Below are 26,010 nucleotides of genomic sequence, written 5' to 3'. Positions count from 1 at the left end.
GTGAGTGTAAACATAGACAGTAGAGGGGCCTACTCTACTGTCTGTGGTGTGAAAAGCTTTGATTTATGATTTATGATTTATGCTGTTGATTTATTTCGGTGCAATTGCACAACGCACATTAGCATTTGTAGCGAGCAAGTGGTCTAGTTTGGGGGTGATCATGAAACAAAACGCGCCGTGGACTAGTTTCTCCTTCAATATAACGTCTAACAACTTGGGTTTACATGCGATGATGTCTGTCGGATCAGAAAGTGTCAATCTTTTCATGTTAATCTTCGTTTTCAAGTTGTACAATTTTGCAAAGACTTGACACAAGTTAATTGTTCAACATTATGGAGAATGATTAGTAACATACAGGAATGAGCTTCGACTCTTTCTGAGTGTTCTCCAAAATGCAAGTAAAATACATGTGTAGACATGTGTATAAACATATTACAAAACATTTAACTACTATTTAGGAATTGAGGAACTCTCAACTCTCTTTACTCGGACTCTAGTTCGCCTCGTTTCTGTATTCAACTTCTTCATCAGACCAGCGTCTTTCTCTCTGTATGACGGCTTCGTCATGGCTCTTAACCATCATCTATACTCAAGCAAATCCAGGCAATACTGGCGTAAGGCTTGCTTTGCCATGTTAACCAAAAGACATACTATTAATAATAAAATAGTTATTGATAATTAATAATAATCATCATCATCATCATCATCATCATCATCATCTTTATTTCGATAACGTGCTCATAAATACCTGGTTTTTTAGAGCAAAATATTGAAGATCAAACGTTATTGCAATTTTCTGTGAAAAATTATCATTATGACACAGTGTCAATGCACCTTTCGATTCATTTGCCAGTTCCTTGAAAGGCGCCAAGACGGGTTATCATGCCAAGGTTAGATTGGGCTACATCCCGCCGTCTTCAACATTTTCATCGATACCATGGGTATACAATAAATGCCCAACCACGGCTAACAATCTTCTTCTCTGCCATGTAGGTCAACTTCAGCCAAGCCAGGTCAAGAACCTACCCAACGCGGCTAAAATCCTAGAGCAAAACTCTCTTAAAACGAAAGATCTAACCTGCTCCGAGGCTAAGATTCGAGCAATGCTGTTCTCGGGCAATACCACAAACATACATCACCGTAGCAACAGGCTTTTCCTTTACCTCTTGCCGATCTTTGATTCTTCCGATGTTCCGCCGATTGATCGTGATGGGGTAGCAGTTAAAACTGGCTGAAATGGGGGAATTCTATTCAATTTCGAATGGGTTGAACTGGGTAGTCATTTCACCTTTTTTAGTTCTCTTTCTCAAATTACTGAATTTGAATAGCTGTGCACGATTAACACTTGAGGCTACAACAAATGTTTGGTCCAATTGAAGAATATTCCAAGGGTCGTCATCTCTAAGCAAGAAAACTAAATAAACACGTTAGAAATGGCGTGCTGAATATTTTATGTGCACCCCGCAAACTCAAACACAAAATAAAACGGCAATCGAAACTACAAGGAAGGCCTCGTAAGATGTGGCTTGGCATAGTTGCAGATTATGAGATATGTCTCAAAAGGCCATACTGTAGCTTTTAGTGGCTTTTTAAATTCTTTTGTTTCCAACGTCGGCTACAATTTCATGTTCTAATCCCCAAAGCATGTTTAGGAACACACTTTTGCGCTTGTCAACTCAGCCTATGCATGTGTTAAGTGCATTTGGTCCTGTCAGGACTCAGAAGTCAAATTCACGATGGCAGTGCATTTTACACTTTCAGACGCTGTGTTGACAACACTTGACATTAACATAAAGGACAAAAATAATGAAAAAAAATCATCAAAACTGACAACTACTGGCCCGTTCATCGTGAGCCATTAGAGACCGTTTGATGCACAATCCCGTATAAAAATTAACTATAACTTCGAGTGTTTGCCTGTGTATGACACATGAGTGTTCAGAGTGTATCATGTAACACACCGGAGTGCCCAGTCTCTCTGTAGAACAAAGCGAAATAGTTAGCATGTATTTATTTCATTATACCTAGAATTATGTTAGCGTTTTCATGATTTAATCAGTTTGCGAGCAGAAGTGTTTACAGCGTGTTTTATTGCACCGTGGGCGACACTGTGTGTGCAGTAATGAGCCAGACTGGTGTAGTGACAGGACCAGCCTCCGTATGTCCCCGAGTCACCCTTCTGTCAAGTTTTTCCGCCTGGGAGGGGATTGGAAGTGTATACTTGCGTTGTCCCTGTGTTGTTCAAAGGCGATTTCATTCCCTGACTACGGTGTTTCGAATAAAATACTGTTAAAATAGTATGCAAAGTTATAGGTACAAACATGCAAATTTCAGTACTTATATAGGAGCATAGCCTACGGCTCAAGCAGAATATTAAACAGTACTGCAGAATATTAAACAGTACTGCAGAATATTAAACAGTACTGCAGAATATTAAACAGTACTGCAGAATATTAAACAGTACTGCAGAATGTTAAACTGAAACATAGCAATGATGTCTTGTCATGACTACTTTGTGCATGTTACCGGTCGAAATACTTACATATATTTACGTTCGTCTCTTCAATGACCTGTGAGAGATGTATGGCCTTCCGTCTGTCCACCACAGAACACTTGTAAGATGTCCTTTTTTTTCTCATGGACCTCGTATCATGAATGCGGCCGTCACTTCTTGGAAGAAGTTCATGAAAGCAACAAATAAACTGCAATCGTAAACAAGCCTGTTTACGTAGTAGATTTTGCTTGTCGTCATAGATAAACAAGCTCAGAGTTCATGAAGTGAAATGACCACATCGATACTTGAACTTTGGATGCTCATTTATACATTTTGCATGCCCCTCCCAGTCCGTTTGTTTCCCTATCCCAATCTCCCTTGCTAAAACTATAACACTACTACTGAGAACAATGGACCTATCTGTTTTCGGCTTGAACTTACATATACAAAGAATACGTATAAGGTAAAATAGCTTCACAACAAATTTAGGGACGGCCGCATACTACTTGGCATCGTACACAAACGTACAATTCTTTACTGACATTGTTTTGCTTTACTACGAGATTAAAATGAGAATCGCAGTGTACTTTGACAATGAAGCTCTCAGATCAATTAGATCAATGGGATTTCGGGCTAATCACCATACCTTGAAGTCCAATGATTTAAATATCATCGTTTTGGGTTTGTTTTTGTTTTATTTTCTTTGTTTTTTTGCTTACATTTTTTCTGCTGGGAATGGTAGATTTTCTAGCGGGATTGGTAAATTGTCAACAGTCTCTCTAACCTATGTTTGTTCGTCTGTTTGTGTAGTGTGCCCAATGACAACTAACGTAGGTACGAGCTAAATTTGCACACCATACAGCGAAGCGTTATCGACTAGCGCCACTTCACAGATATGAGATGCAATAAATCGCTGCTGAATGAGCGGAATGACGTAGCAAGTTATCATTCACACATTGTTACGTTGCCCTCTTTATCAGTGTCCTAAGTTTCGATTGCCATATACGTCCACCCCCTGCGATTTCCAGAAACTACCAAATGGGTCCATCTTTGTCTTCCTAATGTTTGTGTGTTGTTTTCGTGGATAGCCCAGTGCAGCAAATTTTGTTGCTCTCGGTTTTATAACTGTGGGCACAGGGACTGTTCAAAGCTAACCGCGGTCCCTCGGACATTTTTGCCGGGGTGCAGACAAAGCAAAATAATCTTTTCCCCTTTTAGGCTAGCCAGAAATATCTCAGACAAGATACACGATACTGGTTATTGAATTCAACACTATTTCTCAACAATAACATAGGGAACTACATAAACAGTCGGTGTTTGCATAACATATTCTGAGTACAGCCAGCGGCGGTACTAAAGTATTTGCAGTTGTTGCAGACGTATGAATTTGCCGAAATCAAAAAAGAAAATCAAAATCGGGCAAAGTAGAATCGGCGATCCTGTGCATTGCTTTGTTAGTCATGTTTCATGTTGTTCTGCTCTGTATCAGTTTGTATGTTCATTTGAGGACCCTGGGGAAGATAAGCATCTTTACTGAAGCTTACCAGGCTACCCTCGTTAAATAAGGTTTAATAAAATAATAAAAATAAAATAAAATTTACGAATTCGAAATCAAAGGTAATGGTTGTTCGAAAAAACTTTACATTTAATTTATGACGAAATTCTGAATGACTCAAAGGATGTTGCTGAAGCGTTCTATGCCATCTGTGTTGCTCCAGTGTTACACTTTACGTAGCTCATTTGCATGGAGATAGGTTAAATCACAAACTGGCTGGCGTGACCTCTGGCAGTTTTACTTTCATTGCTCCAGTCCCAGTTAGTTTTGTGAAAGAGAGTCGTGGAGAGATCTTCCTTATTTGAAGAAAGTAAGTAAATAAGCTGGCAGCGAAAATATCTCACCAGGCTTCTCAAGATCAGCGTTTATTTCGTTCAGACGCTTCGCTATTATTGACTACAATTACATCACACAAAGTATTTTTCCCGATCGCTTCCGCAGTTAACCCCACTCATACTGAGACTCTAACAGTGCTGCCAACAGCTACAGAACAAACTAAATTTCAATATTTTGCTAGTTCTAGGAGAGAAAAAAACGAAAATATGTTTAAATTAGTCCTAATACCTCCCTGCGTACAAACAACGCTATGGTTAAGTAGCAGTCCCTTTGGACATTATTTACGTAGCTCCTACCGCATTGCTCTGGTCAAGATCGCCGATCTGCTTTTGTCGAATAGAGATTATTTTTTGTACAATGACACAATGTTTTGTCCCACTTATAAAGGCGTTCAATCTCGTAGACTCTGACACCGTGCATTGCAGACTCTCCTGTTACGGCGTTATAGTGGGAATATCTCGTAAAATGGTTTAAAGCCTGTGCATGCATCTTCCCCTCCACTGCCTCTGTCCCTATCTTACAGGCAAAAGCGTCTACGTTAAAATGCAGAAAGAACAAGGATGTTACCCACAATGCCTTTGATGACAGGGAAGAATTATGGCTTCTCGCCAAGCTGTAACGATTAAAAGGCCTGTTTTATGCAGATGGACATTAACTGCTCACGCTTAATAAATATGATACCTTCCTTTATTTACATTCAAAAATAGATACGGATACAAGAATATAAAAATACAGATTCAAGGAAAATGACATCATACATACATACATATGAACTATAAAATTAAAATCCTCTGTTAAGTTGTCAATATTTATGTAGCACATATATCCGTAATATGTTCTTTTTAATTACACTTGGTTTAAAACACGTTCTTTTTAAATAAATAAAAAGTGCCATACATTGCTTGAGTCACAGGTAAACTTGTGCCAAAAACACATCAGACCCGCGCCCTTATATCTGAAGTTGTACAATGTTTAGGGCAAACCTGAATAAGTAAGCTTATGTAATAGTATTGGCCTTCCATATGACAAAGCGCATTGCTCTGAAATGAAAGATGTCCACGGCAGGTCCGGGATACAATATTGTCCGGTTTATAGTTGCTGTTGTAAGTTTTCTGGTTAAGTATTTCATGCTCAAAGACACATAAGTTTGCCCGCAAACCGAATTGGAATAAATACTATAGACAGTGTTCTGAAATTTCAATCCAGAAGAATTTGCAGTGTAGGATTTAACGGGATGAAGTTAGCCATTTTGCGCAGTCTCGAGAACTGAAGTTCAGCAAAAGCGGTTTAAATCGAGTCCAGTGCAGGTCAAGTGACGTCCAGGAAATACGGTTATGCATGAATACGGTCACAAATTTGTCCGAGTCTTGCTATGAGAGCTAAAAAAGGCGCGCCTCAAATCAAGGAAATTAATTTTTATATTTTGCCGTCGCTTTATCCAGAGCTGTTACTGGGTAGTTTCTCGTTGCAAGCAGTCCCCCACTGGATCGAAGCATTAAGAAACTTTTCAGTTGCCGAGGCAACGACGAAAGTTGCTTAACTTAGTCTTCAAAATCAATGTTTTGGATGACATAGTCTATAATTTGATTACTGGAAACTTCGTAAAGGTAGTATTTCTCAAGAAACACCATCACTTGGCTGTCGTCGATGTGTGACGGGATACTCGTTGAATCTTCCCTTCTCTGTGAGCGGGATTCCACGTCTTCCGTGATCTTTAGAAAAATGAAGAAAAATCGTGCAATGAAAAGTCTGCATAAGTAACGAACAAACACATCAATGTAGACGTTGTCTTGATGAAACTGAGGTTATTTTATACTCCAGTCAAATATTTTAATACATGCATGTATGCATGCATTTACACACAGACGACAGACAGACAGATAGACAGACAGACAGACTACAGACAGACAGACAGACAGACAGACAGACACTGTAAATACATATACATATGTGTTTGTATTGTGCGTTGGCTTCTTGAACAACGTTGCAGATAATGTAGAAAAGTCACATTTCCCAGAAATGTAAGTATTTTCATGTCATAATTTTTCGCATCCTGTTTCCGCGTCAATTTAACAAGAAATTATGATATTGAAGGCTTACCACTAGCCTGGCTTGTACTCTCACTCGTTTCGTTTTAGTCTTTAACGACTTCATGAGACGGGCATTTTGTCTCCGAACTGTTTGGAACTGTTGTGTAAGAGCTTTGAGCCATCTTCTAAACGTCAGCAAATCGCGGCAATACTTGCGTAAGGCTTGCTCCGCCTGTATTCAAAACACATAGGAAGCGAAAAAATTAGAAAGAATATCTCCTCTCCAGTGTTTGTGGATATCGTATTCACCTACACACAGTCAATCCAGACTATACGCTGGGAGTATATCATCATTTATTTACTGTGATTAAATAGACCATAGACAAGTAGATAACCAGCATCGAATGGTTTGGATAAGGTATGATAAGCATATGAGCTATCTGTTTATTGTTTATGTGGTTATTCTCTAATGAAATTGAAAGCACCTGTTTCTATACATGTACATGTCGTTTCAATCATATCGTTCTTTCATGTAAACGCAAACGACACACATAGGGCTCTATATGTGTCGACTGATATATGTCAGTATAACCACAGGTTCTTGAAACGTTGCCTACATGAGCTATCTGAGGTGACGCCCAGCTTTTAGTGCGTATGGTCACTAAAGACTCAGTGATACTATAAAGTATACTGAACTATAATTGTAAGTAGTATCACTATGAGCTAGCCTGGAGTGCCAATACACACTAATCTTCGCGGATAGATTATCCAGGCAACTGGGCTTCCATAGTTTATTGCACTGAGGAGATGCTGAATACAGCGCCGAATACTACACCCCTTATTCCCATTTCCACACAGGAATTAGTGTAAAATTCCGCGCTAAGTCCCAGGCCTCTGTTGTAAGTGAGGCACAGCTACCTTTATGTGATTTTTGTCGTTAGTGTAAGGTACAATACTCCCCACAACCGTTTGGGATATGGTAGATTATACAAAACTGCCAATACCATTGAATGTAGTGCGAAGGAAAAACCTTTGAAACAAAGCAAAAGTAACGTTGTTCTTGTGCAAATAAGGAATGATATGGCATTAAGAATATGCATTACCTCTTGTCGATTTTCGATCGTAAGTTTTGTCGGTGGGTCAGGTAACTGGTCCGGGAACTCTGTTTCATCCTCTACAGCTGTTTCTGGTTGCTGCAATATAAGAAAAACGTCATTTGTTGGCTTGATCTTTGATTCGCCGTTTTGTCGTTTTTATTAATTCAAGAAAGATGCTGCTGTTTCTTTTTTAATGAACCATGACTGGGAGGTATGTCGCTCGGGGAATATTTCTTCCGAGGACTGTCCTCTTGTTGTGAGCGGGACCGTGTTGCAAGTAACAGGGCCAGCCAAAGACTTGTGAATATAAGCCTTATATTTGTTTTATTAAACTTACCATTCTGGAGTATTTTCAGCACCAAGCCGTTGTCATTCGAAATTTGCCCATTTCAAGCCACATATTTGCATCCCTCTCCCCATCAGGAAACCACCCCCCCTCCCCCACTAAACAGGCTCACCATTATGAAAATTCCCGTCAGCCTTCTCTTTAATTGATCTCGTCATTTTGCCATTCCGATCTGGCAAAGTTGTGAAAACGACGAATCGTGCACCCACCCGTTCATTTGGCTATTTTTCAAGTTGCCCGCTGAGCAAAATATTTCCCAGTGCTATCGCCAGCGCATTGACTCATGTTTTTCTTGGATAGCGGAAATTGCGTCACCACCAAACGTTCCACCTGTCAGCGAGATAAACAAGGTACGGTTTGTCGATAGCTCCGACTAACGGGTCTCACAACCCATTGAACGTAGACTGACCCCCGTCGCTTGGTTTTTCTTGGTAGCAAATACAGTCAGGGTCTACCCATCGCGTTCACCCAATGATCTACGCAACAGTCTACCACTAACGCGATAGTCTGCTGAATTTTATTTCTTCAATTTACTTTGTTTTTTAATATTTATATGACTTGGAGCAAGCCTATATTGAACGAACTAACATGTATATAGTAAAACTGCGAGAACTAAGCATCGACGACCGCAGCGTTACAATGCTGACCGACCTAACTTCCTCCTCACCACGGTCCCTCTGATAGATTGACCGTGGCCTCATGCACCAAGAATGCGATTGAGGAGAGATCGACCTTCCTATATTCAACGTTTGACCTGAAGTGAGGGCAAGCGTGCCCTGCTGGTGGCAGCAAAACCGACAAGGACATTTACCGGCCACAATGGGTTGCATGTCCTTCGTTCTGTAGTTCAAAGTTGACAAACCTCACATGCGGCCAACCATCAACCGATTCAATTTACACACTAATGGGCAGGCCTTTGCTCGGATCACGCTCGGGTGATCCATGGATAACCATACCCAAGTGTACCACACTGCATCGGCCGCGTGAATTGTACGAGATTTATTCAGAATACTAGAGACCCGTGGTACACTCCAGAGAGAGGCCCGGATAAAAATCCGTATGTAGCCACGGCTGTCCATTTGAATTCTTGAAAATTGGCTGAGATACTTACATACTCTATCTTCGTTTTGTCTATGGCCTGCAATAGATCTCTCGACTTCATTTGAAGCAGTTCGAGTCGTTTCTTCGTGTCTCCATTTGGGTCGGGACAGACCAATTGCAAAAGTCTATACATTCTGTCCATTATAAATCCTTAGGTGCCTTGTGTGGAAATATGACCGATATATACTGCGTCGCCGCTGCCAGATTATTATGCCCAAGGATTGCGAATTTGATAGTAGAATTGTCAAAGGTAGTTGTGAGGCACTATAAATGTCCAGAGAGGAATGATGAAATGATATAATTACAAGGATTTGTCCTGCTATTTATGCATGAATGTCCCTTCACACACACCCCTGGGATTGCCCAGTATAAATTTAGAGCATGACTCAGAACCGTGACCCGAATTGTTCAGAACAAAGCCCTATAATCTGAACGTAATACATACTGGGCAAAACAAAACCTCTGTGAAACACTATACACTGTAAGTAAATAGCACAGGAGTACATGTTTGTCACGTGTGTTCAAATAAATCATGATTTCTGGCCGGGACTTTCTGGTACTTAATGATCTGCTTTACTAAAAAAGCTATCCATGAGTAATCATTGATTCTTAAGACTCTTCTCTGTTTTGCCGGATTACTTACAACTCTCTCGCGTGAATCTGATCTTCGACAGTCAATGGTGTTTCGAAGCCAACTTCGTTTTCTCAAGAAAATTCAACCAGAGGCTGCCGCAATATCTACAGTTCCCATACTGTTCGCATAGACATGGAGGTAAAAGGCAGACTACGGTAGTTTTGTCAGCTAATCACAGAGTGGTGGATTTTCGACCATCTTATCATCACTGGTGATTTTCCAGAGGCATGTATACGGGTGGGCACGAATACGGTTCACGGCGAAAGTCCCTGCGAGTGCCGAAGATTCGGGAAGCAGCGAGCCGTCCCGAGTGCCAACAGCTAAATCGAAAGTAAGGCCCTGACTGACGAAACAATAAATGTCTAAAGTCTCTCGGAACATGTGATTTGCATATTTTTCAATCTGCATACCTAAATGAGTAACCAAGTTCCCATCATCTCCTACACTTCCATTCTACTAGATTCCCAAAGCTTGACAGAATGCATGTTTTTCCCGGCCAAACTTTTCCACACCCCCCCCCCCAAAAAAAAAGCTTCATCCGCAAAAATGGCCGGTCACGGTCGGAGCTGTGCAGTTTCATCTCCTGAAATTCAGGCATGCAAGTTCCACAGAGAGAAGACAGAAGAGTGTAGAATGATAACACAGATAGCTTGCAAAGCAATTCGAGAATTCGCAGTGCTGTCGGACTGGCCACAATATATACCGGGGTCTCATTAAGGTAGAATGCGCCGCGATGAAAGATATATTCGAACTCTAAAACGTTTACAATACTTTTTTGGTCGTCATTCATAAGCCCACAAGGGACATTTTTGAGAAAAAAAGGTAATTATTATCTCGTGCGCACAAGATACTATGTTGTGCGCAAGCTAATTTTGCAGTAAATAAAGTTTTCACTGGCTTATTTCTTTATTTATTTATTTCTTTATTTTTTTTTGAAAATAGAAAATTTGATTTTTCCTTTAGAGTTAACACAGGCATGGTGGTCATTTTGAAATTCAAGTGTCGGTAAATTCTAGGTCGCTTTTTGTCATGTACAAAATTTACAAAGTGAATCTCAATTTCTATTTCTGTTCGAGGTGCGAACTCAACGCTGGCGCGTTTGTCATGATTGTGATGGCTGGACTCAAGTACATCTGAGCTAGATACAAAATGAAAATTCACATGGCTAGACAAAGGTAAAGACAAATCAGTGGCAGGCGACTTGTCGGCTAGTCCGATTGGTTCATCGCTTCTCTAGATCTGTTTCACTATCAGGTCGTGACCGAAATCTGTTTGCGGAGTATCATTGCAGGATCAGTTTTCTTCATTTCATTTGTCTTTGTGAAGCTCAGGCGTAGGCGGCAGTTAGTGGCTCGAGATCCGCACTCCACTGAATATCAGCTGACAAAGGGCAGAAGACCGGCCGATTTCGAGAAATTTTGATAAGAGGTATTTCTACGTAAATGTTCTATTCGGGGGTATTTTGAGCAGAATTATACTTTGGATATGGTAGAGAAAGCTTTTCGCAACCACCTCGCTACAAGTTGTCCCCACCCCATGCACCTAACCGTTTTCCCTTTCGTCTTTCTCTCCTCCCCTCAGTGTTTCTTTCAGACGTTAATACACGTATATGGCATGTTTATCGACCTTGTAAAGACCAATTTTCCGCCTCACTGTGCCCTTTGTCCTCAGCATTTCAACCAATGAAGCTCCTTACAGCTACCCCAACTAAAGTTTCAAAAAATACCCCATCGGTATTTTTCACTCTCGTCGTCACATCAGGGGACTCTCCATTGGCCCAATCCCAGAATCAAAGGCACTTCTCTACTCCCCCCTCAATATTATTTTTCTTACAACAACAGAATATTCTACCTGTTCATCCACCGGTCCTGTTTTTGAAATGCCCGCCGAACAGAGTAAAATTTCCCCTCCCACGCATCTTTACCCCGCCCGCTAATACGAATACAATATATGACCACCTTCGCAAAGAAACAGCTTGTGAGTGTCTTTTCCGCGACTCAAGCCGTGTTGACAGCCCACCGTAGTTCACGCGTTCGCCCGACCAACGCATGCAAGAAATCACGACCATGATTTGTGGGTGTTCGCTGGAGTTTTTTTTATAATACTCCTTCAGTTTATTGATAAACCGATTCGGAGAGACCAATTGACAGTGGCAGTTTCGTCCCAGCTCAGGCTATGTGTACACAATTGGCGAGAACAGGTTAAATACCTCTTTCTGTGTGCCCTAAGGTCCCGGCTTATGCTCCAGTTTCTGTTTCAATAATCCTGCGACCTCGTTCGTTGCTGAAGTTGTCTTGCAAAGTGTTGCGACTTGCCAAAGGTGTTCCCGGAACGTAGGATTCAACCTATCCAAGGCCATGCTATTGTGCATACTGGTGTTTATGAGCCATAAATCAAAATTGCGATGAGGTCAATAGGACAAGTACACTTCTTTGGAACGAACCACCAGCTCTGTGAAGGGACGGACAATCAACAGTGCATGAGTGGGGACCAATGAAATGTTTGACGACTGGAGGTTGGACTCTCCGCCCACTTGAAAAAAAAATCCCATTCACGCTGTTCGCCAAATCGTTGAAACACTCGTCAGAAATCCGTAGGGGAATTTTATGAGTGCGTAGAAGTCGCCATCAACTGCAGCAATGCAGTTACTGGGACTGGCACAGTGTTAGGTGTCAATGAATCCGGAAACATTGTTTTGAATCAAGGAAAGGGTCAATGATTGCGCGAGGTCATGGTGAATAATTGTATGATTTCACGCCATGACATGGAAACAAGATAAGCATTTACGTGATCTTTGTGAAATGACAGTCGAATACTTAATCGTAGGGCTTCGATAAGAGAGGGTGCCATGTAATACTATAGTGTTTCTTGTAATGAGAGATTGTGTCTCGCGAAGTAAGGTTCAAAAAAATCTTAGCAAAAAGGCAGGAATGGAAAGTACCATCAAGAAGATGTGGTAAACATACTAGCAAAGAGGCGGGAGCTGAATTCAAACACCGTCAAATCCTTTCTACGGCTCATCGAGTATTCAAGAAAAGCAACGTCGGGTCAACAATACTGATGAGTGATGAAGAGTCGCTGTAGTGACAAAAGGGGCGTGTTTGTCATAAACATAGCATTGTGAAACGTGATATGTGGAATAAGATTCAATGTTGTGCGATCAAAGAATACTTATAGTTTTGACGCTATAGCTGGAAAAGAGACGTCGCCGCATCTAGAAACCGCCAGTTCAACAAGGGACATATGCATTGGAAACACCGTGACTTCACTGTCACGAGTTGGTCGAAACCACAGTCGCGATGGAGGGGCTGCGTCGAAAAGAAACAAATGCGCATTGCACAAGCGCAGTCCCGACGATATGCACTTGTAGTTGTGTACTGCAATGACTGAAAAATAACGCCGAACAAGGAAAACATGACTAGTAGCATATTGGCAGTGGCTTAAATGTCACAGTCGACGTCCACATGGGCCCGTTTTTGCCCTTTTTAAAAGTTTATTCAAGGAAATTTCATCTCGATGACAAAAATATTGGATTGTGGTGCCTAAAGTAATGGATTAGGTGACATCAGTGTCTGTGAAAGTAGAGGGGGTAATTTCTTACATCCTGAGTTCTCATCTTGATATAGAAAGGAAGACAATTCACCAAACGTTTAGCAGTGGACAACACGTTCAATTTCTGTAGGACATTTTATTTCAGTCATTCAAACAAAAACCAAAGTTTTCATGTACTGACTATTTGTGATATAGGCCTGTAAAACAATGCAGTTTTAATGTGTCTGAATGCGAAATCAGCAGTGTTTTCTGTGTGAGTGGTCAATGGCATGTCTGTACATCCACTGAGTCTTGGCGTCTCGGCCAGTATCAGTGCCTTTGTAATGTCTCCCTAACGAATTTAGTACGGCTTTCAGAGAAGAATTTCCAGACTGAACACGACCGGAACTAATCTGGGATATTGGATGTTCATATTTTTCAAACTTCTAAAAAGTGTTAGCCTGGCGGGCTAGGCCTGTCAGGCTATCGATCTGATGAAAACCACAACCGGCTGTCGGCTAACGAGAACAGCAAAGTGCAAGCAAAGTGGAAACGTCGCCATTTCTGCATCTAATTTTAATCAGGTTGTCAATTAACTGCATGTGACTGGTAAACGAAAGAATCAAGTCATTTTGTAGTTGGTGTCAGGCAAAGGCTAAAAACCACCGCACAGTGAAGATATACATGATTCCAGTAACCAGACCAACTTCACGTTGCAGTCATCTACTATTTTCTCTCTTCGAAACTCAAGATTGGTTTTCCTTTGAGTCGTACCAAATGAAGACAAGGCATCAATGTTGGTGGCCCTGAATGAACTCTTGTACAAAAAAAGACTATTTGGGGTCTTTGGGAGAAACAGCCAGCAGTAATACTCACAGTGATATGCAAAAACAGGCGCAAATATTAAAAATTAAAGCCTCCATGGAATTTGTGAATGAAATGTTTTCAAGTCACTACTAGTGAGTACTATAGTGAGTAGTGAATACTAGTGAGAAGATCCGATCGTAAATGGAAGGTAGAAAAAGAACGCCATCGTCGGTTGCACTAGCGCCCTCAGTTGCTTCGATTCGTTTACAGCAATGCTGCTCGCTCGGCCGAATAACAGAAACAGGTTCATCTATCCCCAGTCTCCTGGAGTACATCGTTGTGATAGCATTGGTTCATGATGCCGGTTAGCAAATTATTGATATTATCCTTGGTTACGGCGACAGTTGCAAGGTAACGTAGACCGGCTCCCATTATTGTGGCCGAACAAAGTGTTCGACGATCCGTGCAACTGTTCACAATTGGCAATCGATGTTGATTGCTTTAGGCAAAGTCCCTGCACCCACGGGACTGTGCGTGAGGTTACGGGTGCGACTATAATATTACGTTGTTTGAATTTGCCATTCTTTGCTTTGTGCCACAATGGAAAACCATGTTAGAATTACTTCAACTTTCCTTGATGATGAAATGACTGATCACGAACGAGAAGGTGACCGTTGCACAAAACTCCCGTAATTTTAATTGGCGACGGACATGAGATGACGATAACTGACTTGTTTCCGTAGACCCGCCGGCCGATATTCGGATGTGTGCTTTATTTCTGCGTTTGACGGAAAGACTGTATGACAGAACGAGTTAACACAAGGTTCCATACGTAACCTTGGATATGCTTTGTCGATGCGGCGACGAACAAAAATGTGTACATACACGCTGCTCAAAAGTGATATACCTGTGTTTCGATATCAGACGTTAGTTTTGATATTTCAACCACAGCAAACTGTACGAAGACCATTTTGGGACAGACCACCACGTCGATCTGATACATATGCTGGCATCTTACGGTGAACTGAACGCCTTGAGGCCAAGCCATGAAGGTAAACATGGTATTATCACAGGGTCCAGCGAACAATAAAATATCTTTATAAATATTAAATATTTTGATATACGCAAAGCCTGAACTGCGTGTCCAATTTGTATCCTCACTTTCTCTGTATAATATTCCTAAGAATGCAGTCCCTATCTATTAATTTCCCACTCTCAGCTCCTGTTTCTTATTGCGAGGGACCACTAACGCTGAAGCTAACCGACCTGATAAAACAACCCGATACTATCTCACCACTGAGTTATAAGACAGACCTTATGAGATGTTAGCGAGTTGTTTAAATTTATTCAGGGCGTACACCATTGTCGCTAGTGACTGGTAGCAATAACCACAGTCCCTCCACCCATAGTCCAGTCAAAATAGGGTTAGACCCACCACAAATTGCAACAGAATTTTTTTCTTCAAAATGCATTTTAGAGAGGTACCCAGAACAACATATTAAAAGTTTACTCGAATCCGCCTTGGGGAAATATGCCTAATTTGCATAAATCAAATATGGCGGCCAACCATCCAACAAAATAACATAATTGGTCATATATCACATGTTAAACAAGCTATTTCAGTGATTTCAAAGTCTAAAACTAGTTATTTGGCTCAGGGAATCATTTTGGAGGTATAATGTTTTATATAGGCACTTCATTAATTTGCATAATTCCAATATGGCTGCCAACATTTCTATAAAAGACATTTTCGGTCATATACCACGTATTAAACCAGCTACATCAATGATTTTAAAGTTAAAGGTATATTTCTTTGGCATGGACAAATATTTGTCGAGATGCTATGATTTGCATTGGCACTTTGTTAATTTGCATAAATCCAATATGGTGGCCAACATTTCTACAAAGGACATTTTCGGTCATATACCAGGCATGGAACAAGCAATTTCAGTGATTTTAAAGATTTAATATTTTTCTTCGGTATAAAGAAACACTTTTAGTGGTTCAATTTCTACAAAGGCCCTTTGATAATTTGCATAAATTAAATATGGCTGCCATATAAATGGCCCATTGCTTAATAGCTTCTGATATAAATACGGGTTTGGTATAGTTTTAAGGAATCTATCAAGAAGAAAGTGTTAAGTCCTTGGACATTTAAAAATTTTGATTTTTCTATATATGACGACTGTTAATGATTGTTAGTCTTATGAATAATATACTCTCTTTATGAACATAGCATCAGATTCATCTGTGTACGGCATTTTTGTAATTTGTGTGGGTGTTTAACACTGTACAGTGTCAAAATATATAATCTGTAATGTTTAATGTCGAAAACAGACGTGTTCAGAATCTTCAGTTTTTAATTTAGGCTGAACCCCCTTCTTATTTATGATTGCATCTTTATAAGATCCCCTAGATGATAGGCAAGAAGTCATCACACATATCAGCAAAATACAATAAATACAACAAAGCTAAAAAAACAGAAAAAATGATATGACCGAAATAAAAAATGCCATAATACACAAAAATTAAAATTTTGATCTATTGCAAACAATGTCAGATTCATAAAAACTTTTAGGACACACAAACTTACAAAAAACTGAATACTGCATGCTTTAACAAAGTCTTACAATTAATCCAAACACAGAATCCAACTATTACACAATACAAACAAGTACATCATGAGTCATTTTTCCAAGTGTCATTTTTCCAGATGTACATGTTTGTATCGTGTAACAGTTAAATTCTGTTAGGCTGATGAGTTGTTTGAATTAATTTTTAGCCTTTGCTAAGCATGCAGTTTTCAAGTTTTGTGAGTTTGTGTGTTGATCAAGTTTTTAAGAGTCTGACAAAATTTGTCTGTATTGTGGCATTTGTTATTTTTGGTCGCATTATTTTTTGTTTCTACGTTGTTATTATCTTTGTTGTGTTTATTGTATTTTTGCTGTTATATGTGATGACTTTTTGCCTATCAAATAGGGGATGTACCAAATTCTAAGATGCACTCGTCACTAAGAAGGGGATTCAGTCTAAAGCAAAAACTAAATATTTTGTACGCCACATTTTTTAAAAAGGTAAACATTGATGATTACATGTTTTGACACTTTACAGTATAAAACACATATAAAGACGATTTGAACTAATTTTGGATAATTGGATGGCGAAGTAATGGCAATTTCATATACAAGTTTAATCTCATCTGCTTTTCGTTTTACGTTACACACTTGTTTTTATGAGTAATTTGCAATATTGCAACATTCAGCTATACGGCACCTAACATTTTTGAGAAATTGAAAGATATGAAAATCCAATTATCCCAAATGAGTTCTTATCGTGTTTATAAAAAGCATAAGTAATGCCGTAAACATATGAATCCAATGTTATATTCAGAAAGAGGTTATTATTAGACAACTAACAATCATTAACGGTTGTCATATGTACAAAAATCACAAAATAATTAAAATTGCATGGCTTTCTTACATCTCATTAGTAAACGCACATAAACATATAATTATGTATTTTAATCCGTTCGGAAGTCATATGTAAGTCCTTCATATTCACTTTAACACTCTTTTCAAAATACAATAAATTTATGGAGTATTTTAACGAATTCAGGTATCACAGACACATATTAAAATAAACTTGTATTCTTAAATGGATCGTTATTGTTAGTAAATTTATAGTATATTTTCGACATTTAAAAGAAAATGAATTTTAAAAAGTTCATGGACTTAAGGTGAGGCTGCACATTGCCAATACAGTTTTTTCAAAGGAATATTTCCTATCTAAGATGACAAGGAAACCCATAGAAACTATTTTGTGAAGTGTAATATTTCAGAGTATATGAAGAAAAAAACGACAAGTTTATTTTTCATTATCTATCTTCATTCTAAAATGGCATTGGCTTAAAGAATGACAATCGAAACTGTGCTTAAAATCATGATAAGCAAAATAAAATCTTATTCAAAACGTAGGCATTTTATTGCAAAACAAAATAATTGTTTTGTTATATCGCATTTAAAGAACATAATGTGAAAATTTCAGAATATTTGACCCAGTCAGACTGTACTGGAGTTAAATTCTTTGGAAATCTTAAAATTGGAAAAAAGGGAAGCAGGAAATCGGGTGATTAGCATACATTTGCATACATTAACACTATATCATGCAACTTACGACTGCTTGCCAAGCTAAAAAGTGAATTTTTAATCTTGGCTTAACAAATTAATCACAATTGGATAAATATTTGCAAAAAAAATATTTTGGTCAAAATACGGTGTGTTGGGTGCAGTGTCATCTTAACAGTTTCTTTTTGATATTCCTAGCTCTTAAAACTCTACCAGAACCTTATTTATATTAGAAGCTATTCGGACATTATATGGCAGCCATATTTAATTTATGAAAATTATCAAAGTGTCTTTTAAAAAACTGAACCGCCAAAGGTGTTTCTTCATGCTCAAGAAATATATTTAAACTTCAAAATGGCTGAAACAGATTGTTTAATACATGATATAGGACAATAAATGTAGGTATATTGGCCGCCCTATTGGATTTATGCAAATAAACAAAGTGCCACCGCAAATCATTGCACCTCAAAATCGTATGTCCATGCAAAAGTAATATACTTTTAACTTTAATATCATTGAAATAGCTTGTTTAACCCTTCGACTGCTGTAATTTTTACACCAAAATTTTAATGCAATATTTTACCAATTTCTGTGAACTTTTCTGTACTTTTTTTTCATAATTTTGGACAAAATTGATATCATATTTTATCAGCACCAGTTTTTATCAAAACTTTAGCAAAAAGCAGAAAAATTGACTGTGGAACATTTTACAAAGTTGATAAAAATAGACTTCGGCACTCAAACGATTAATACGTGGTATATGACAGAAAATGTCCTTTGTAGGTATATTGGCCACCAGATTGGATTTATGCAAATTAACGAAGTAACAATGCAAATCATTGCATCTCGAAAATCGTTTGTTGATGCCAAAGAAATATACTTTTAGTTTTGAAATCAGAGAAATAGCTTATTTAACCCTTTGACTGCTGTAATTTTTACACCAAAATTATAATGCAATATTTTACCAATTTCTGTCAACTTTTCTGTACTTTTTTCATAATTTTGGACAAAATGGATACATTTTTCATCAGCTACAGTTTTTTGTCAAAATTTTGGCAAATAGCACAAAAATTGACTCTGCTACATTTTATAAAGTTGATAAGAAATAGACTTTGGCGCTCAAAGGGTTAATACGTAGTATATGACAGAAAATGTCTTTTGCAGGTTTATTGGCCACCATATTGGATTTATGCAAATTAACGAAGTACCTATGCAAATCATTGCATCTCGAAAATCGTTTGTCCATGCCAAAGAAACATACTTTTGACTTAAAAATCAATGAAATAGCTGGTTTAATACTTTGTTTATGACCGAAAATTTCTTTTGTAGGAATGTTGGCAGCCATATTGGAAATATGCAAATTAATGAAGTGCCTATATAAAACATTATAACTCCAAAATGATTCCCTGAGCCAAATAACTAGTTTCAGACTTTGAAATCACTGAAATAGCTTGTTCAACATGTAATATATGGCCAATTATGTTATTTTGTTGGATGGTTGGCCGCTATATTTGATTTATGCAAATTAGGCATATTTCCCCAAGGTGGATTCGAGTAAACTTTTAATATGTTGTTCTGGGTACCTCTCTAAAATGCATTCTGAAGAAAAAAATTCTGTTGCAATTTGTGGTGGGTTAGGTGCCAAAATCTCGTAGATTGACTGGACTACCATTGCAATAACTAAATACTGGAAATTATAGTTTGGGCAATTGAAGACACATGATCATATTACGCCATAGTTATCCAATATGTGGTGGAGGGACTGTGACTATGCATAGCTTCTGAGGTTGATGACACATGTCATGACTTGTAAAGTAAAATATTCTCTTATCACGATTAGTAATTAGAGGTTATTACCCAATATCGCCTGTTTCTGTGTCGTATCAGCACGAGTGTCATTTGCGCTGCGTCAGACACGAGACGAAGTCGCAAGACAAATGATACTCATGCTGACACGATGCAAGGAACTGGCGGTAAAGTTGGGTAATAACCGATTAATCATATACCAATGCCCAGTCTTTCACACATGATAGGAAAGCCTTAAATTTTGAGTTTTTAAAATCGTTACCAATCAAAAACTTTCCTCTTCTTTAAATCTCTCCCGATTTCGATCGTCGTAGAGAGTGGTCAGAGACGGCCATTTTGTTTGTTTACAGTGAGAGTTGCCATATCAACAGGTGTCTTGCGGGCGAGACGCGCTCACTTCCCTTCGGAGGTAGACCGTGCAGTGCGAACGGTAGAATGTTTGTTACAGCTTGTCCCAAAATTACAAGAACGCTAATGGAATATAACAACACGAAAACCTTAAAAGATTCAGCATATTCTCCGTTATTCAGCTATCCGAAACATCCTTGATCCTGAAAGCCCTTCAAGTTTTTATGTTGGCAACATCGTATCATAGACAGAGAGTGGCAGCCATTTTATTTGTCTACTTAGTTTACTATCAAATTACAAATGTAGTTCGGGAACACTCCAAAACTGATGACGTCTATCGTGCATATCTCGACGTTTACCGTAAAATATCACGGCTGATATTTTACGGTAAACGTCACCAGGATGGAGCGATATGGGCATGGATATATGATAAACCTATGTAGCGCTTGGTAGATCCAGTGTGAATATAAGCTTACTATTGCGTTTTTCATACCATGTAACACTAAGAACACGCACAAGCTATATCCCGGACAATCGCTTTCGTTCGGGGCTTTCAATTGAAGCATTTGACCCAATGGTACCAAAATGACATCAGTTCAGACGATAGGTGAGCCTCGGTATCACTACATGTGTAGTCGCTATATATTAGACTGAACCTAGAGTGTTTTAACCTGTTGACATTAAGTATAAAACTTATCGGCCCGAGATATGTATTTCATATTGCTTTTAAATGACGTATATGCAAGACAACTTATAGGCGTATCTTAAACTGTACTGTATTGCATGTTCAGATAAACTTGAATGTCATGATGTTCAGTTTCACACTGAACATGAATATAACCGAGCGCCTCCAAAGTGCCGCTGATTTTTTGTTATTTTGAGCGCTGCGGCTTTCTCGGTACTTGTGAAGAGTAACAAACTACTGACAACACTGGATAATTTCCTGATTATAATTTTTCTAACTTTTTCATAGGGCTTGCTTTACAACCAAACAGCTTCTATTCCATTTGAATATCTGTGCATTCAAAAGCGCGATGTTTCAAAGCACATCGCTCGGAAAAAGCAGAAGATTGAAGTCCGAAAAGAAGCCTGTGATGATGACACTTTTCTAGGGTGAATTAAATGTAGTTTCACTTTTAACCTGTCCTATTTGTCTTATTGTTTGTTTGTTTTTTCAGTGGAAGACCGGTCCCATTTGGTGATCTTCTTTCATTTACAACACAGGATCGGGTACTACGTCCTCGTGTCCTACGTACCCACGGCGTTATTGGTTATTGTATCGTGGGTGGCATTCTGGCTACGTCCAGACGCCACTGCGGCTCGTGCTAGTCTCGGTTCTACGACCCTATTGACCACGGCAACACAGGTGACAGCTATCTGGAATTCAATATCTGCCTCTTCGTACCCGAGTGTAAGTCCAAACACAGGGGTACATAGGTGGCCATTAAACCTTGTTTTGTGTACGAGCCTCTTTTCCTCGTTCTCTTCTTTCTTGTCCTATGTTTCCTCGCTTTGTGCATTGAGTCATGACGGGTCACTGTTTGCAGAATGTTACAGTATGTAATGCGCCCTCTCTTGGTGGACTTTTCATACAGAACTTCTGCCTTGACCCCGGCACCTTTGCCATAAGCTGTAGGGCTATTGTATTGCGTGACAAACGGTCAAGAAAGAGGAAAACGAGGGAAAAAGGCTCGTACACAGAACAAGGTTTAATAGCAGTATTCTTTATTCTTTCTCATATTTTAATGGCCACCTGTGAGCCCCTGTGGTCCAAAAGGTTGACTGAATTGCATATAAAAGTTGGCGTAATCTCATATCTTTTGATGTTCCATGCTGCCTCGTTCGTTTTTGATCTGAATATGTTGGTACTAGGAACGCGTAAAGTTGGACAGGAGATTGCAAGTCGTATAGGATAAGCTCCAAATGACAGCCAAACAACTGACATAGTGACAAGGATGATTCGTAAACACAAATGTTGCACTTATGAAGACATCGCTTCCTCGAAAACAGCGTTTTGCCTCCGCCCATTTCAGTCAGCTTTGATATTCGTAAGACGAGCATTACAAAGTCCGGGTCAACATATATTTGTGCCGAAAGTAAATTATATAAGAGCCGTAACTTTTGATGATTTTTCCACCATTCTTTTGTAAGTGAACTTCAGTTTCTTTTTCCACTGTCTAAATTATGTTATTATGTTATTGTCAACTCTTAATAATTGTATAGACTGCATTGTTTTTGTTGACATACAAGTGAATTCTAGTCCGGACTACTTAACCGCACCCAATCCCTCCCCACCCCACACCGCCTCAACACCCTGTCTTGGTTCTTCAAAGAGGACTTGTGCATGTACCGACAACTAGTTCCGTCCTATCAGCATGTGGCAACTTTTGAACAACTGCAATGTGTCGTGCTCAATTCCTTCGAGATGTAACTCTCTATTTTTAAACAAGACATACTAACATGGTTTTAAGGTAGAACGCACCTCGGGGACAGACATTCGGACTCTCAAACTTTTACAATTCTCTTCTGATATACCACATATGGGGGATCATTTTAAAGCTCTTGGTAAAAGAAAACTTTTCAACGGCTTAGTTTTTCGAAATTCGAAAATTTTTATTTTTCTCCGTAGAGTTAACACAGGGAGGGCAGCCATTTTGAATTTCTAATATCGGTAAATCTTGGGTAATTTGTTTCTCTAGTACCAAAATTTGCATGGTGACCCCCCTATTTTTATTATTGATTTTGAAAGAGAATGATTGAAAGATTCCTTGAGAAAAGTTATAGCAAAAGTTTAAGTCTTTCACTTTCGAGGTGCATACTACCTTAAGGTAATGTTAATTCACAAGTTTACCTCTTTCTAACTATATTACATACTTCTGTATCGTATCACATCTCCTATAGGCTGTGGACATATGGGTGACGACGTGTATGTTTTTCGTCTTCGCTGCCGTAGTTGAATTTAGTATTGTGAACTACTTATATCAGACGAATGAATGTGCCGCAGGCAACTTGAACCGTGGCACTAAAACTACACCACGAGTGAAACATAGTAGTGCGGTAAGTATCGATCCCATTCTCGCGAGCCAGAGCATAATTTGCGTTCCGCTGACCTACGCAAAAATCAATCTTAACGGGTAGCGCTCAGCTGTTGTAAAGAGGCGCGTAGTTTACGACGATGATCGATTCCTATGTTTTCAAGAGGTGTATTTTATCCATCGGGTACTGTCTTTAGACTGAATGCCTGTGTGTGCAGTGTGATGCAATAGTTTCATGGTGCCGTCGATATCAAATATATGTAGACATTAGAGGTGGCATCTCTAGGACTTAAACCTGAAAGTATAGTTTATGCCCCTATCGCCCGAGAGCACGACTTATCATATCATACCGTGTTCTTGTGTTGCAGGGCTATTCATATCCCGGTGCTGGTATGGCTGTCGACATCGAACAGGGCAATATGCAGGTCCGGGAGAACCAAACCTCCCAGGTATACAGTAAACGGGACAGAATGGCTTGTGACAGCTTCCAACCTACAACATTGTGGTCTGCTAAAATGCGGTACATTGAGACACAGAAAAGCAGGGCTCTAAAAATCGACCGTACTTCGAGGGTGGTCTTTCCAATAACTTTTTGTATTTTCGTCATTTGTTGTACTTGGGCCTCAGCCCAAGTACATTTGTTTTCATTCCGTGGGAAAAAACTGTAAGGTATAACCATTTCTGGCTGAGACCAGGGAGGGCAAAATGTATTGGCTTCATCTTTCTTGGCATAATAAATGGCGTAATGATGTTAACTGAATGGAAGTGCTGCTCTCAGCCAGTCTTGAATAAGTGAGATGTGAATATAAATGCTTCTCTATCTGAGTTTTGGCCACAAAATCTTCTGAATATAATCAAAATGTGCATCGAAATGCAACAATTAATGCACCCTCCGTTTCCTAGGCGATGGCACGACCCTTGCTACACCCACTGGACGAGCCAAAGTGGGAGGGGTAATTTCGGTTTGGTCGAACAGGAGGGCTCGAGACCAGAATTTAACATTTAAACTTGAAACATGTTTAATCACTGACAAGATGTGGATTAGTGTTAATCAAAGAGAAAGTTTGAAAAGGAATGGTTTTATATCCCGGACACAATGAAAAACATTACGACTGGAAACTGTACCCCGGTTGAGAATAGTAATGCCCACAGCGATGGAGAACACTATCCTTGAGCTGAGAAAACCAGACCATCATTTCGAAATAGAGCTGCAGATTCGAGAAGCTCGTTAAAAATAGCTAGGTACCCCCAAAGGGGTTGTTTCGCGTCTTGAGGGCAAATTTCGCCTCCTTCATTTAGAAATCGTACGTTTGTTTTTCCAGGGGAACACATCATTTGACACAAAATTTGCATGAAAAGGGGTCGCCAGTAAGCACGTGGTCAAATCTGGCATAAGAAACAATATGAAATGTTGGGTAAAGCCAGTCCAAAATAAACTGATTTGAACTTTTGTGTTTTGTAATTTATACCACTGCAGTAACATGACTTTTTTTGACAACATCACACAATGTAATACGTTTTGAAACTGAATACTCCGACGTATTCTGTGTCCCCTTTGCTAAAAAATACGGTATGCCGATTACCATGTAAGGAGATGATGACGTCAAGACAGATTTGTAGTGCGTTTGGTCTCGGATGGTGCACGAAGTTTTGTCGAGGTAGCTTGTGTATTTATTTCCTAAATGGGAGATATTAGGGTCGATCTAAAAGAAGGCCGAAAAATGTTATGATACTCTAAGCGAGCTGAACTCCAATGCGAATGGTTGGATAATTTGGAGGATGTCTAGACTGATCTCGTCTCATTAAGATTATTTGGCGGTCAGTATTGAATTTCAACTGCGTCACAAGTTTGCGTCGAACGGTCAACGAACGATATTCTAGAAATCTGGAGACATGGCACATCGCAGTTTTATTTTAGTATTTTATATTTTACAAAAGATGTAAGAAGCAATGATTTTGTTGAAAATTCTGAAGATTTGATCGCGAACACATTTTCACTTGGGGGTCAACTAGCCCTGCGTACGATGCTGTGTGTTCCGCTACAGCTAACCTCCCCGCTCACCACAGCCCTGCAAAGACCCGTACGTTGGGTCGGTGACTTCAAATCCATTTTGGGACTTGACGTAAAAAGCCAAATTACTGCCGAAATTCAGCGTTCTTGGGCCCAAGTCGTATCCCAGCCTACCTCAGCTACTCGATCGCTTCCAAAAATGACAGTCTTTTATTCACTTCTCGTAAATAACCGTCGATGTCGATGTCGATGTGTGTTAGCTGTAGCACATAGCATCGTACGCAGGGCTAGGGGTCAACATGGGGTCGCAGCCATGTTGCCTCAAAACTTATTTCTGTCTGCACTCAAAACTCAAAAATGTCGCATATGAACCTGAAAAATCGATGTAATTTTGTCAAACTTCGGCGAAATTTCAGCCTATAGACAAAATTTCATCTAGGTAAGGTAAATTTACTGAAATTTGATCGACAAATAATCCTGAGCTTGAACGTGACAGCTCGCCTTCTCCGGGAAGTCATGCATCCGGCCAGCTGCCCATATGGCCGGGTGCATGAGATTGTTTTCAAGCGACGGCGGCAGACCGTACGGGGCTCTGGATATGAACCTACCGCCGGTGTAGCTGTAATAACTGTTGCGTTGTTTTTAATCACCACGACGAAGTCCGAGGTCCGTGCGTCCGTTCACGCCTAGTACCCAACCCATACAGATGCACGTCGATTGTTTCACAATGCTTTCAAATTTGGCCGTGTTAGAGG

General features: G+C 39.5%; 1 protein-coding gene and 1 long non-coding RNA gene across 3 annotated transcripts; one reads left to right on the top strand and one right to left on the bottom strand.

Moving 5' to 3' along the window:
- Positions 1 to 5,054: 5,054 nt before the first annotated feature.
- LOC139120389 (uncharacterized) lies at positions 5,055 to 12,405 on the bottom strand. 2 transcript variants are annotated; one of them, XM_070684771.1, is made up of 5 exons: positions 11,803 to 12,405; positions 8,970 to 9,223; positions 7,519 to 7,608; positions 6,486 to 6,647; positions 5,055 to 6,097 (listed from the first exon to the last, which is right to left on the bottom strand). In XM_070684771.1, the coding sequence occupies exons 2-5, from the start codon at positions 9,099 to 9,101 to the stop codon at positions 5,927 to 5,929; spliced, it is 555 nt and encodes a 184-aa protein (XP_070540872.1). In that variant the 5' UTR covers positions 9,102 to 9,223; positions 11,803 to 12,405; the 3' UTR covers positions 5,055 to 5,926. The 2 variants fall into 2 exon arrangements, with proteins under 2 accessions (XP_070540872.1, XP_070540870.1); XM_070684769.1 differs by lacking the exon at positions 11,803 to 12,405 and adding an exon at positions 9,603 to 10,491.
- Positions 10,921 to 24,303, top strand: LOC139120390 (uncharacterized). The gene is made up of 4 exons (XR_011549089.1): positions 10,921 to 11,021; positions 21,388 to 21,620; positions 23,111 to 23,266; positions 23,613 to 24,303. It is a non-coding gene; the product is annotated as an uncharacterized lncRNA (long non-coding RNA).
- Positions 24,304 to 26,010: the final 1,707 nt, after the last annotated feature.

The sequence above is a fragment of the Ptychodera flava genome, chromosome 20, assembly GCF_041260155.1.
Source record: "Ptychodera flava strain L36383 chromosome 20, AS_Pfla_20210202, whole genome shotgun sequence".
NCBI lineage: Eukaryota > Metazoa > Hemichordata > Enteropneusta > Ptychoderidae > Ptychodera > Ptychodera flava.
The sequence above is the reverse complement of the archived record's forward strand: the minus strand, read 5'-3'. Positions and strand labels throughout refer to the sequence as shown.

Bases quoted from the DNA above. Each gene is read 5' to 3' on its own strand.
- LOC139120389 (XM_070684771.1), bottom strand. From the start codon at position 9,101: ATGGACAGAATGTATAGACTTTTGCAATTGGTCTGTCCCGACCCAAAT. The intron at 6,648-7,518 runs GTAATGCATATT...TTTTGAATACAG, and splicing joins CGATCGAAAATCGACAAGAG to GCGGAGCAAGCCTTACGCAA. The intron at 6,098-6,485 runs GTAAGCCTTCAA...ATTTTTCTAAAG, and splicing joins GAGTACAAGCCAGGCTAGTG to ATCACGGAAGACGTGGAATC.